Below are 15260 nucleotides of genomic sequence, written 5' to 3'. Positions count from 1 at the left end.
TTCAGCATTTCACCACACACTTATCAATTCCTGGGGCTTTCCCCATTTTGACTTTCTTCATTGCCTTCACAACTTCCACCCTACTGATTTCTTCCTCTCGTCTCACATCCCTCCTTCTCCCAGCCACTTATACTCGTATTACTTTCATTCTCTGTGTTCAGTAATTCCTTGAAGTGTTCTCTCCATGTGCTCACTTTTTCTTCCTTCTACACAAGTAATTTACCATTTTTATCTTTAGCTCCCCGACTAACTTCATTGCCAGGCTGTCTAACTCGACTTCTTTCCAGAACATTTTCTTACGTTCCCTCCACTTTACACTCAAATTCCTTCCAAACTCCTCATCCACTCTCTTCTTACTCTCTCTTACTAATCTTTTCATCTCTCCCTTCCTGTCTACATATAACTCTCTCTTCCATGTTTCAATTTCTTCCATGCCCCTGTTTTTCATCCACTCATTATATGCTTCCTTCTTTTGTGCCACAGCCTGTCTCACCTCTTCATTCAACCATGCTGTTCCTTGCATCCCCTTTTGTCTTCTCGTCACCCCACACACCACCTCACATGCTGCACAGATTTCTTTGGTGAATATTTTGCACACACTTTCCATGTCCCCCATCTGCTCCAAATCATGTTTACTCAGTCGCTCCTCCACTTTTCTCTTATATTCTGCCTCTTTCTCATCCTCTTGTAACCTTTCCACTCTCCCCCCCTGGGGGTAGGGTTTTTTTTCAAGATTACTCCCCCAGTATCCTTGCTTGTCGTAAAAGGCAACTAAAAGGGTTGGCGGAGGGTTAGTGCCCCTCCCCAGAAAACAACTAACTAAAAAAACAAACAATCAGCCTCGGACAAGGATTGACCAAACGATGACGACCAAGGACCAGACAAAGGACATGGTTATCGGAATGTGGAATGTAAGGGGAGCGAATGATGAGGTGAAAGAGAGAGAGATTGTCCAGGTGCTTGAGGGTGCGAAAGTGGATGTATGTGGAATAACTGAAACAAAATGGAGAGGAGAAAGTGTGAGAGAATTGGAGTATGGATGGGGTATATGTGCAGGAGTAGGTGAGAATGAGAGGGCAAAGGAAGGAGTATGTATAGTTGTGAGTAAAAGATGGCAGAAGAGCATAAGACAGTATGGATCATTTGGGTCAAGGATTGTGTGGGTAAAGTTGAAAGTTGGAATACAAATGTGGGCGATTGTCTGTGTATGCGCCAACGCAAGATTGTGCTAGAAGAGTGAGAGAAGAGTTCTGGACAAATGTAGAAGTGTGCATGGAAAAGTTTGGAAGGAATGAGAGAGTGTTTTTGATCAGTGATATGAATGGTAAAGTTGGGAATGTGAAGGTGGATGGAATAGTTGGTGAGTGGGATGTGCCTGCTGAGATAGATGAGAATGGGAGTGCGTTAGTGGACATTTGTGCTGGGAGGGGTTGGTGATAGCCAATACCCTCTTCAGGCATAAAATGATCCACAGGTATACATGGCGAGTGATGAGAAGGGTGGGTGATGAACTGAATGAAAGGAAGTCAGTGATTGATTATGTGTGTGTGGATGAAAGGATGCGAAGATGTGTAATGGATGCAAGAACTTATAGAGCCTGGGGGAGTGGACTTTCTGACCACTACTTGGTGGTGGCCAGACTTTGAATTCAAGTAAGATGGAGGAATAGAAAAAGGGAAAGACGAGAGGAAAGAGGAAAGAGTAGTGGCAAGGAGAGTGGAAAGGTTACAAGAGGATGAGAAGAAGGCAGAGTATAAGAGAGAAGTGGAGGAACGATTGGGCAAATATGAATTGGAGCAGATGGGAGACGTGGAAGGTGTGTGTAGGATATTTACAGAAGAAATATGTGCAGCATGTGATGTGGTGTTTGGAAGGAAGAGAAGACGGAGGGGGGTGCAAGGAACAGCGTGGTGGACTGAAGAGGTGAGTCAGGCTGTGGCACAAAAGAAGAAAGCATACAATGAATGGATGAGAAATAGGGGCGTGGAAGAAGTTGAGAGGCGGAAGAGAGAGTTATATGTAGAAAGAAAGAGAGAAGTGAAAAGATTAGTAAGAGAGAGTAAGAAGAGAGTGGATGAGGAATTTGGAAGGAATTTGAGTGTAAAGTGGAGGGACTGTAAGAAAATGTTCTGGAAAGAGGTGAAAAGAGTAAGATGGGGTGGAAGTGAAGTTAGCAGGGGAGTGAAAAATAAAAATGGTAGATTACTAGTGGAGAAGGGAGAAAAAGTGAGCAGATGGAGAGAACGGTTTAAGGAATTGTTGAACATAGAGGATGGAAGTAATGCGAGTATAAGTGGCTGGGGAATGGCTGGGAGAAGGAGGGAGGTGAGAAGACAGGAAGAAATCAGTAGGATAGAAGTTGTGGAAGCAACGAAGAAAGTTAAATCAGGGAAAGCCCCAGGAATTGATGGAGTGTGTGGTGAAATGCTGAAGCATGGGGGAGAGATAGTAGTAGAATGGATGTGGAAGATGTGCGGATTGGCCTGGGAGGAAGGTAGAGTCCCGGAGGATTGGAAGTCAGGTATAATTATTCCCTTGTACAAAGGAAATAGGGAAAAAGAAGTGTGTGGTAATCATAGGGGCATTTGTCTTCTTAGTATAATAGGAAAAGTGTATGGTAGGATACTTATCGACAGAGTTAGAGAAAGAACAGAGGAATTAGTTGGAGAAGAACAGGGAGGCTTTAGGAAGGGAAGAGGTTGTGTAGATCAGATATTCATTCTTAGATCTTTGGTGGAAAAGTGTCTAGAGAAGGGAAAGAAGTTGTATGCGTCTTTCATGGATTTGGAGAAAGCATATGACAGGGTGGATAGACAAGGATTGTGGAAAGTGTTAAGAATATATGGAGTAGATGGGAAGTTGTTGAATGCTGTGAAGAGTATGTACGATGGTGTGAAGGCTGCGGTGCGTGTGGATGGTGAACTAAGTGAATTTTTCTCTTTGAAAGTTGGGTTGAAACAGGGATGTGTCATGTCTCCATGGTTGTTCAATCTGTACATGGATGGGGTAATAAAAGAGGTACAAGGTAGGGTAGTGGATGTTGGAGTGGCCCTGGTGAGAGAGGATAGTGTTTGGAAACTCCCTGTACTGTTGTTTGCATATGATACTGGGTTGTTGAGTGAAGACGAAGGGGAGCTGCAAGGCTTGGTGGATGAGTTTGGGAGAGTGTGTAAGAAACGGAATCTAAAGGTGAATGTAGGGAAGAGTAAAGTGATAGTCTTTGAGAGAGGTGAAGTCAGTGAATGTACAGCGAGGTTGGATGGGGAGGCATTGGAATATGTGAGTACGTTTAAGTACTTGGGTAGTGTGATGAGCAAGGATGGAGGTTTGGAGGGTGAAGTGCTTGAATGGGTACAGCAGGGAAGAAAGGTTGCTGGGTCTTTGAAAGCAGTGATACGAAACAGGGAAGTGAGCATGGAAGTGAAAAAGTTACTACATGACAGTATTGTGATACCAACTTTAACGTATGGAAGTGAAGCTTGGACGTTGTTGGAAGGACACAAGTCAAGAGTGAGAGCAGTGGAAATGAGTTATTTAAGAGGAGCCTGTGGAGTCACATGGAGAGACAGGCTGACGAATGAGGATATAAAGGAGCTTTGTGGTGTGGATGTGGATGTGATAGGAAGTGTTATGAGGAACACACTGAGGTGGTTTGGCCATGTGGAGAGGATGGAGGGTGAAAGACTGACGAAGAGAGTGTATGTGAGTGAGGTGAGGGGGGAAGAGGGAGGGGAAGGCTGAGGATGAGATGGAGGGATGGGTGGAGAGGTATATGAGAGAGGGGGGTGTGAGTTGGGAGCAGGGCAGTGAAATGGCAGGGGACAGGGCGACTTGGAGGCGATTTGTTTGTGGCCACCCCAAGCGGGATTGAGGCGTCTGGCAATAAATAGATATATATATATATATATATATATACAGGTAAGCCCTTAATGAACAGTGCAGAGCCCTCAAGAACAATCTCTTGTGAGCTACTGATGTAATATGCGGTTGGACAAGAGGCCTACCAAGACATAAAGTAACTTGGTGGTGGGATGAGGGTGTAGAAGCTGCAGTTAAGGTAATAAGAGGAATATTTGGCTGTCAAGCGTAGGGCTAGAAGAGAGGTATACGGGCAAAATCCGAGTCACAGAGACTTTTACTTGATAACCTAAATCATGGGGAAAGGAAAAACATGACATTTAAGGTGGCAAATCAGATGAAGAGGGATATTAGGGATATTATAGGTAAGCAGTGTGTGAAGAATGATGAAGGAAGGGTAGTGGTGAACAGTGGAGATGTTAAAGATGCATGGAGAGAGCATTATAGCCGGTTGTTGAATAAGGAGTTTGACTGGGACAAGGAAGGTTTGGAGCCAGCAGATCAAGTGTTTGACCCTTGGCCTTTGATTGACGCTGCTACTGTGAGTGAGGCAATAGGCAGGATGCAGGTGGGGAAGGCAGCAGGTGTGTCTGGGTTGATTGCCGAAATGTTGAAGGCCTCAGGAGATATAGGGGTGAGGTTAGTCACTGACCTTATAAATATGATTACAGTCTATATGAGTGTGTTGTCCCAGATGACTGGCTGAAAAGTGTAATTGTAAATGTGTATAAAGGGAAGGGTGATGCCTTGGAAAGAGGAAATTATAGAGGTATAAAGCTTTTTTATCAGATAATGAAGGTAATGTAGAGAGTTCTAGAGGTAAGATTAGGTTAAGAGTGAAAGTTGATGGGATGCAGTTTATGTTTATGTCAGGCAGGGGGACCACTGATGCCATATTCATTGTTTGACAGCTTCAGGAAAAATATATTGGGAAGAAAAGGGATCTGTATTTTGTTTTTGCTGATTTGGAAAAGGCCTTTGACAGAGTCCTTAGAGAGGTGGTGAAGTGGGCAATGAGAAAGCTTGGCTGGAGGAGTGGCTGGTTAGGGTGGTTATGGTTATGTATGTGGATGCTCGCACCCAGGTAAGAGTGAATGGAGATTTGAGTGATGAGTTTTCCGTGAATGTTGGTGTGCATCAGGGATCAGTTTTGAGTCCCATGTTGCTTATCATGGTACTTGAAGCCCTCTCAAGTGACTTTAGAAATGGACTCCAGTGGGAGATGTATGCTGATGATTTGGTGTTGATTGCAGAGAACGAGAGGGGGGCAGAGGAAAAATTTAGGAAGAGGAGATGGTATGGGGCACAAGGGCTTAAGGGTAAATGCAGATAAAACAAAAGTGATGGTATCTAGAGTTGGTGGCGGTACTGTCAAAGACATGGGAGAGTGGCCATGTGCAGTTTGCCACAAGGGCGTGGGAAGTAATTCCATCTTGTGCAGTGTTTGTGATAAATGGGTGCATGAGGGATGTAGTGGTATCAGAGGTAGACTGTGAGATAATGCTGATTTTATGTGTATGGTGCGTTGGGGAGAGCAGGTGGAGATTATCAGGCGGGAAAGGATTGAACTTATTGGTGAATCTCTTGAGTGTGTGGAAGAGTTTTATTATTTGGGAGACATGTTGTGTGCTGGAGGTGGGGCTGGAGCTAGCTTTGTGGCTACGGTGAGAAGTGGTTGGAAGAGGTTCAGGGAGCTGTTGCCTCTCCTGACATTGAGAGGGCTCTCCCTATGTGCTAAGGGGTCTTTGTATGCAGCATGTGTTAGGAGTGCAATGCTGTACGGTAGTGGGACCTGGGCAGTAGAGGAGGAGGATATTCGCATGCTCAGATGTACAGAAATGACAGTGATAAGGTGGATGTGCAGTGTGTCCCTGTGTGCAAGGTCTGGGGGGGCTGGGTTTACAGTGGAAAAGTTGAGAGGAAGGATGGGACTGGAATGTATTGGTGTTGTGATGAGGAGAGGTAGATTGAGGTGGTTTGGGCATGTGGAGAGGATGGGGGATGATAACTGGGTGCAGAAGATGAGAGGTGTTAATACTGGGGGTGGGGTTATGAGGGGCAGACTGAGAAAGACATGGGACAAGGTCATTAGGTGTGACCTCAGGGTTAAGGGACTGAACAGGGAGGCTGCAATAGATCATGCAGCATGGAGAGCTGCCATTAGGTGACCAAGGCCGACGCATGCAAGCATGTTGGAGCCTTCAAAAATGAAAACGAAAGAAAGGATGTAATTCAGATTTTTTTCTTTGCGTGGCTGAAAATCTAGTTTTCTCTCAGACTGGGTAAATTTAAAGACACTCAGAAGAGTATTTCAGCAATCTTATAACATTACTCAGGCATTTTAAAGGTAATGGGAGATATCATTACTGACTTGCGAGCTAAAGAGAGGGTGCATTGCTTCTTATCTTTTGCTAAAAAGTCTCACAAGGCATAACCACCTTCCCCCAGGATTTCTGATGCCTTCAACGTCGGAACCCTATGACACACTCCTTGAGCGTTCCCTGCAGAGCGCAGCAGCAGGTCACTGTTATAAGACATTTCAGTCTGTGCTGCTAATTCTTATGCGTACGGGCTTGCTCAGTAAAATGCAGGAACAGGGAGCAGTCCTAATTCATGCAGTGTTTGATCAAGTAGATGCCTCCAAATTCTGCTCTCTCTTTCTGTGTGTGTGTGTGTGTGTGTGTATTTACTTATTTGCCTATTTGTATTTACCTATTTGTAGTAAACAGGAATTGAGCATTCTCGTGTTGTCCTGTCTCCATATCCACATTTATCAAGTCTACCTTTACACACATGAATGTTTTTCTCATGCACCACCTCTTTGTCTAAGTCATTCCAAATATTTAAGTATTTACCTAATATACCTAATTGTGATATACACGGAATGTACTAAGCTCGTGGGTTTCCGTCGCTGTTTCTCAATAAGTTGAATTTAGCATTAAACTCGTTTAAGTTTTTAGACTGGACGATCTCTTTGTCCAGGCTATTCCATAAGTCTATACTTCTGTAAGGAAAGCTATATTTCTTGATATCCTTCAAGCAGCTTGACTTTTTCAATTTCATTCCATGTCCTCTTGTTGGTCTCTTATCCCATACAAACAGGTCTTCTTTGTCAATTTTATCTACTCCCACCATGGTCCTGAACACCGCAATCATGTCTCCCCTGTTTCTCCTTTCCTCTAATGAAGGCAAATCCAGTTTTTCCAGCCTCTCTCTGTATGACAGGTCTGTCAGACTGGGGACCATCTTGGTTGCTGTTCTTTGTATTCTCTCAATCTTGTTTATATCTTTCTTTTTGTGTGGGGACCACACTACAGCTGCATATTCTAACCTGGGGCGGATCAAGGCCACTATCAATTTTTTCATCATTTCCTCATCCATATAATGGAATGCTACTCTTATGTTAGTCAAGAGTTTATAAGTCTCTCCAACTATCTTGTTAATGTGCTTTTCTGGTGACAAACTATCTTGGACCAGCACTCCCAAATCTTTCTCTTCTCTACTTTTTGTGATTAATTCATTACCCAAAAAATAATTCAGTGATGGTGTCCTGGTACTTTTACCCATTTCCAATATTTTACATTTCTTTACATTAAATTTCATTTCCCACGTCCGGCTCCAATTGTGTATCCTATCCAAATCCTCCTGCAGTATTTTACAATCCTCCTCAACCTCTATCTTCCTCAAGATCTTTACATCATCAGCAAAAAGACTTGCATAACTGTTCACTCCATCTACCATATCATTTACGTAAATCAGGAACATTAATGGCGCCAACACTGAGCCTTGAGGGACTGCACTTGTTACTTCCCTCCATCCAGACATCTTTTCCTTTATTACTGTCCTCATTTGTCTGTCTCTCAAAAAGTCTCTCATCCATTCCAGAAGTTTCCCCTTTAGTCCTCCTATATATTCTAGTTTCCACATTAGTCTCTTGTGAGGTACCTTGTCAAAGGCCTTCTCTGAGTCTAAGTACACACAATCCACCCAACCCTCTCTCTCCTGTACCACATCAATCGCTCTTGAGTAAAAGCTCAACAAGTTTGAAACACATGACCTTCCACTTCTGAATCCAAACTGACATTCAGCCAAAATATTCATCTCTTCCAGATATTTTATCCATTTGTCTTTCAGGATTCTCTCACACAATTTTGCGACCATGCTGGTTAGAGACACTGGTCTATAATTCAGGGGTTCTTCCCTGTTTCCTCCCTTGTAAATTGGTACCACATTTGCCCTCTTCCAGTGAGCATACAATTAAGCTGTGAATTTTATCCGCCAGTTGTTCTCTGCATTCCTTCAGTACCCAATTAGAAATTCCATCAGGTGTGTGTGTGTGTGTGTGTGTGTGTGTGTGCGTGTGTGTGTGTGTGTGTGTGTGTGTATTTACCTATTTGTATTTACCTATTTGTAGTATACATGAATTGAGCAGTGCTCGTGTTGTCCTGTCTCCATATCCACATTTATCAAGTCTACCTTTACACACATGAATGTTTTTCTCATGCACCACCTCTTTGTCTAAGTCATTCCAAATATTTAAGTATTTACCTGATATACCTAATTGTGATATACACGGAATGTACTATGCTCGTGGGTTTCCGTCGCTGTTTCTCAGTAAGTCAAATTTAGCATTAAACTCGTTTAAGTTTTTAGACTGGACGATCTCTTTGTCCAGGCTATTCCATAAGTCTATACTTCTGTAAGGAAAGCTGTATTTCTTGATATCCTTCAAGCAGCTTGACTTTTTCAATTTCATTCCGTGTCCTCTTGTTGGTCTCTTATCCCATACAAACAGGTCTTCTTTGTCAATTTTATTTACTTCCACCATGGTCCTGAACACTGCAAACATGTCTCCCCTTTTTCTCCTTTCCTCTAACGAAGGCAAATCCAGTTTTTCCAGCCTCTCTCTGTATGACAGGTCTGTCAGACTGGGGACCATCTTGGTTGCTGTTCTTTGTATTCTCTCAATCTTGTTTATATCTTTCTTTTTGTGTGGGGACCACACTACCGCTGCATATTCTAACCTGGGGCGGATCATGGCCACTATCAATTTTTTCATCATCTCCTCATCCATATAATGAAATGCTACTCTTATGTTAGTCAAGAGTTTATAAGTTTCTCCAACTATCTTGTTAATGTGCTTTTCTGGTGACAAACTATCTTGGACCAGCACTCCCAAATCTTTCTCTTCTCTCCTTTTTGTGATTAATTCATTACCCAACAAATAATTCAGTGATGGCCTCCTGGTACTTTTACCCATTTCCAGTATTTTACATTTCTTTACATTAAATTTCATTTCCCATGTCCGGCTCCAATTGTGTATCCTATCCAAATCCTCCTGCAGTATTTTACAATCCTCCTCAACCTCTACCTTCCTCAAGATCTTTACATCATCAGCAAAAAGACTTGCATAACTGTTCACTCCATCTACTATATCATTTACGTAAATCAGGAACATTACTGGCGCCAACACTGAGTCTTGAGGGACTTCACTTGTTACTTCCCTCCATCCAGACATCCTATCCTTTATTACTGTCCTCATTTGTCTGTCTCTCAAAAAGTCTCTCATCCATTCCAGAAGTTTCCCCTTCAGTCCTCCTATATATTCTAGTTTCCACATTAGTCTCTTGTGAGGTACCTTGGCAAAGGCCTTCTCTAAGTCCAAGTACACACAATCCACCCAACCATCTCTCTCCTGTACCACATCAATCACTCATGAGTTAAAGCTCAACAAGTTAGAAACATATGACCTTCAACTTCTGAATCCAAACTGACATTCAGCCAAAATATTCATCTCTTCCAGATATTTTATCCATCTGTCTTTCAGGATTCTCTCACACAATTTTGCGACCATGCTGGTTAGAGACACTGGTCTATAATTCGGGGGTTCTTCCCTGTTTCCTCCCTTGTAAATTGGCACCACATTTGCCCTCTTCCATTCTTGTGGCACTTTCTCCTCTTCCAGTGAGCATACGATTAAACTGTGAATTTTATCCGCCAGTTGTTCTCTGCATTCCTTCAGTACCCAATTAGAAATTCCATCAAGTCCTGGGGCTTTCCTTACATCTTGAGTTTCCAGTAATTTATACACTTCCTGTACCTCCACTTTTATATCTTTTATCACCGGAACATTTCTAATCACTCCCTCCCCTTCCACAAGCTCCTTTTCTTTAGTGAAAACTGACTGGAAACGTTTGTTCATTATTTCTGCTTGCATTGCCGCATCCTTAATGCCTTTGTCTACAGCTCCCTGTTCATCCACCATTCTCCTCCTCTCACAATAGAAGGCATCCCTTACTACTTGGTTTTCCAGCTTCCATATTTTCCTCCTTGGTACATAGGTCCTCTTTTTCATCACTCGTTCTTTAAGCACCATATCACAAATCAATAGTTTGTTCTGCTGCACAAACTCCTCACAGCCTGGAACCTTAACATCCCTCACTAACCTCCTTTCATTCAATTTATTTACAGCTCTCATGACAACACAGTGCTTGTGTGGAAGGTGCGGCCAGATGGTTCTGCAGACTGCATTGCATCGGCAATGGGGCATACCCAGAGTGTTGGCTGTCTGGCTTTTTCTCAAGGTAAGATAACTGTAACTAGTCTACTGCAGAATAGTTCAGCAATATACTTTTATGAGTCACCTTTGTTTCATGGCCAAAGCTACGTACTGTGTAGGTATGGCTGCTTCGTTCAGTTTATTCCACTTCCACAGTTTAATATTTAGCATTAACATTCTTCTCTGTGAGGTGTGAATGACAAATCCCAGCATGTTAATTTAAAATCTTTGCCAGTCACCAGGAGGGAGAGAGGGGATGGATAGGATATAGGTCATTGAGGATGAGAAGGACAAGCATATATCACTAAAAAGAGATTTTGTTGCAGATGAATGCTTTGCCAAAACTAACAGGCATCCTTACTGCTTGTAATTATCTATTGCTGGTCATGTTAAAATACAGGTTGCCCTCAATATAGGGTACCTTCTGTGATGTTTTTTTTTTCTATTCTATTCACAGGAAATTTTGAAAAATCTTATTAAAGGTTTCATTGCTACCTGTAAAGCTGAGCTGCCAGCTTCCTCAGAGTTTTACGGTATCAGTTGTATATAAGAGTGGTTGTTTAGAACGTCTTTGATTTCTGATGGTAGTGACTGTAGTAGTTAAAGTAATTGTGATTGGTTTAACCCTTTCAAAAATCTTGATGCACTGACTTTGAAAGGCCTTTTCTCATCAGCTCCACTCATTTGATTGACTACAGTGTTGCATCCCTCCTACTATCACTATTTCAGTGGTCACAGCTCTTCATAACTGACTGCTTGCATTCCTTGTCCATTACAGCTGGCACTCAGTAGCCATTTAACAGTGCACTCTCACCCCTCTCTGTCCAATTCTGTAATGCAAAATTTAACTATAGTAGCCGCAGCGAGAAATGAACGCTGTGGTGGGGCAGCCGGTCATCCGGGGATTCCCCCACTGTAGCCATATCTACATGTCACCGACCATCGGCCACCGCTGCAGCCCCGCTCCATGATCCTTACCCTGTGTCTCTGGCTTTCTCTTTCTCTCTCGGTTTCTATATAAACTGGTGTATTTCCGAAACTAATTATGAAATTATTATGACTTTTGTTCCACACCACCTTTGAGGTAAAAATCAAGGAGAGTTTTCTGTATAAAGGTTTCCCCCCCCTCCTAAATGTGGCATATGAGCGGGGGAGTGCGGCCTTGCCGATACCTCCGCCTGACCTATAATTATACACTCGCCAGAACTGACCTGCCCTCAGACAAGGGGGGGGAAACCTTTATACAGAAAACTCTCCTTGATTTTTACCTCAGTGGTGGTGTGGAACAAAAGTCATAATAATTTCATAATTAGTTTCGGAAATACAGCAGTTTATATAGAAACTGAGAGAGAAAGAGAAAGCCAGAGACACAGGGTAAGGATCATGGAGCGGGGCTGCAGCGGTGGCCGATGGTCGGTGACATCCTACCTCTATGGTCGGTGACATGTAGATATGGCTACAGTGGGGGAATCCCCGGATGACCGGCTGCCCCACCACAGCGTTCATTTCTCGCTGCGGCTACTATAGTACCATACTCTGTCATTTTCATACTCATCTGGTCATCCCAGGTGTTGCCTCCTGTATCCTGTGTTTGCATGTGGATTCTTTGAAAAGCAGTGTGTTCAGGGATGTGGCACACCACCACCACCTTTAGCATGCACGATGACATTCATATGTCTCAGAGGCCAGTAGGAGACTGTCTTATCAGCAGGATGATAGGGGAATGCACTCCTATCCCCTCAAGGAGGGCAAATGATTGGTAGCACTCACCATCCACTCACTCTGTATAGTGGTGCTCTTTGGTGACTGCCCTTTCCTTTCTTCCTTCTCACCTTCTGTCCTCTTCTGTCTTTCTTTCCTTCATTCTTTCCCCTTCCTTATGCCTGTGGGTGTCTCAACACTCCCTCTTCTGTCTTTTAATCCTTCATTCTTTCCACTTCCTTCTGCCTATGGGTGACTCTGAGTGACAAGCCAAATGGTTTCCCGTACACCAATAAACTATTTACTATGCTGGGTGGTAACCATATAACCAGATTATGGCGCCTGGTGGTTTAGTGGATAATTAAGGTGCTCCAATTGGATTGAGCCTGTACAGGTGTATATCCAAGGGATGGTTGGGGTTTATTGCTCACATAATGCCACTCAAGGATGAATGAGGCTTGTCACTCTCATCTTAAATGTCAGGACCAGCTTGCCTAGCCCTAGGCCCCTACGCTTCTCATGGGGCACCACAGGGTTAGATGATTTTTTTTTTTTTTTTTTTTTTTTTTTTTTTTTTTTTTTTAATGAAGCTGTTATATTGGCAGAGAGTGAAAGTTGGTTAATTACTTTGAAAGGCTTTACACAAAAAGTACAGTAACCCCTCCAATATCCGGATCAATAGAGCCATCGGTAGGTTCGGATATTGGTTTTGTCCGGATATTGGGCCCCAGCTTATGGACTTGTACTTATGGACCCTAACTCAGAGAAACACCTATACAACTCCCTCCGGACATGCATAGCACCTATTTAACACCCAAATCACACCAATAAGGCACATAAATGACTGAAATAAATGCAAAAGAAACATAAAATGTGGGTTTAGAAGTATGTTCATACATTAATAAACATTCTGGTACTTATGGACTCTAACCGAACCTAACTCTGAAAAACACATTCCTACTGCACATGCATGAGGTAAGTATAGTATGGAAAAAAGTACAGTATGACACATTCTGGTAAGTATAGTATGGAAAAAAGTACAATATGAAACATTCTGGCTACTTACAGCAAGTCCCTGGCCACCTCGATGAATAACCGCCTCCTCTCGGACTCTGACAGTAAGAACGATTTCCTGAAGCACTTGCAGTACACTCTTCCTGAAGTCTTGCACTGAACTTAGTCAATAACACACAGAAGTCCATTCTCTTCACAGTGTTCACTTTAGTCCAAATAATGTTCCATTAAATTTTAGTGTTGCACATTAACTTTTCCCAAGTTTTTTTAATTTTTCCAAAGCCAAAACAAAGAAGGTTAGTTACGTTAAATTTCTTTTCTACTGAGTCTTTTCTCTCATTTCGAAAACCTTAACACAACACACCGTTTTTTTCACTGCACAACACTCAAAATTCCCGTGTGGTCTAGTGGAGAAGTTCTTGCTGTTTATTCACTGTCAGAGTCCGAGAGTATCACTGGCAGGCGACCAAGGGGTGCATCGGTGGGTCGTGGTGATGGCGTACCGACTACAGAAGACTCTGAAGATAGCCGCAAGCTCACATCGAGCGGTGACTCCACTGTAGCTGATGTGCTGGGCTGTGGCTCGGAGCATGAGGGCCTGTCTTGGGGAGGCAACGGAGTGGAACCAGGGCTTGGCACAGCGGGGGTCACGGGCCTGAAAAAACTGTCAATTGTTGACTGACGCAAGGACCGACGATTCTGGCGATTGATGATGCGCTGCCGGAAAGCACGCACTTCCTCCACGAGTCCCAAGGGCCCCATCTCCCTGTCGTAGTCCGGGTGTTCCAGGTAGTCTAGGACGAACTCTAGATGTTCCCGGAGTGCGCTCAGCTTGGGGATGGCTGGAGTAGTGTCCTGCTGAGAGGAGTCCACATCATCATCGCCTTCGTCGTCGGAATCTTCAAGTTCGGGACTGACACCAGCAACCGAAGATGCGATCTCGATATCAGACAACGTCTGATACCCAGGATCGCCCTCGTCGTCGTCCAACCACTCATGAACATCGTCCACATCAACATCGTCGCCGTGCGTACGTAGCCATGCATGGAAGTCATCCACGTCAAACCCTAGGAAATCGTACTCCACATCTGTTCCGAGAAGCAGGCGAGACCAACCATTTTCAAGAGTTTTCACAGGGACTTCCTTCCATGCACTAGCCCAGTTGTACAGCGCAGACTTGATGTTGTAGCGGCGAAGGTTTTCCAAAGTCCGCTTGCCTCGAGTGTCACGTCCTTCCCTGCGCTCGTCCTCGTCCTCGAGAACAACCATCACCTCGTCCAGGAACTTCCGACGGTACAGGCGCTTTGTTGCCACGATCACTCCTTGGTCCATGGGTTGAATGAGAGCAGTCGTATTAGGTGGCAGAAATATGCACCTAATACGGCCATTCTCAGCAACCAAGTCCTTGTCGCATGGGTGGGCAGGTGCATTGTCGAGGAGAAGGAGAGCCTTTACCTGGTCGCGAGGAATTCCCAGTGTCTTCGTCTGGTACTGGATGACCTCCTTGACGAAGTGACGGTGAAACCAGTCTTTGAAAATCACAGCTGTGAACCATGCTTTCAAAGAATGGTACCATACGACAGGAAGGACATCCATCACCCCACGAAGGCACCGAGGCTGCTTTGCATGCCCAACAATAACGGGCTTAAGCCGGTGCATGCCGTTAGCATTGGCACAACACGAAGCAGATATCCGTTCCTTAGAAAGCTTGTGGCCAGGTACACGCTTCTCCGTCTCATCGGCTAGAGTGTTCGTTGGCATCGAGCGATAGAATAGGCCAGTTTCGTCAGCGTTATAGACTTGACCAAGAGTGAGGCCCTCCCTGTCGATCAAGCCTTTCACCTTGTGCCGAAACTCGTCCACTCCATCCTCGTTAGCGTCCAATGCTTCGCCATGTGCTTTACGGTTAGTAAGGCCATGTCGCAACTTGAACGCGAAGAGCCAACCCTCGGATGCCTTGAAGTCTAGGGCGTCGTGAAGCCTTGCAAACTTCTCAGCAGCAGCCTTCAGCTCCGTTCCACGTACCATCACACCAGCTGCACGTTGCTGTCGATACCAAATCAACGTGGAGCGGTCGATTTCTGCATACTTGGGGGTAAACATAACCTTCCTCTCCACGTTGCGTTTG

General features: G+C 44.1%; 1 protein-coding gene across 2 annotated transcripts in view; it reads left to right on the top strand.

Annotated features, from left to right (window-relative positions):
- The window catches only part of LOC145393865 (transducin beta-like protein 3), a 341771-nt gene that overhangs the window by 219212 nt on the left and 107299 nt on the right, over positions 1 to 15260 (top strand). For both annotated transcript variants that reach the window (XM_080267921.1, XM_080267922.1), the window contains exon 10: positions 10330 to 10442. In XM_080267921.1, the coding sequence (XP_080124047.1) occupies positions 10330 to 10442 (113 nt within the window). The remainder of the gene's footprint in view (positions 1 to 10329; positions 10443 to 15260) is intronic.

This window comes from Coenobita brevimanus, chromosome 25 (assembly GCF_032717465.1).
Source record: "Coenobita brevimanus isolate Jiangsu-jjx chromosome 25, ASM3271746v2, whole genome shotgun sequence".
NCBI lineage: Eukaryota > Metazoa > Arthropoda > Malacostraca > Decapoda > Coenobitidae > Coenobita > Coenobita brevimanus.
The sequence above is the reverse complement of the archived record's forward strand: the minus strand, read 5'-3'. Positions and strand labels throughout refer to the sequence as shown.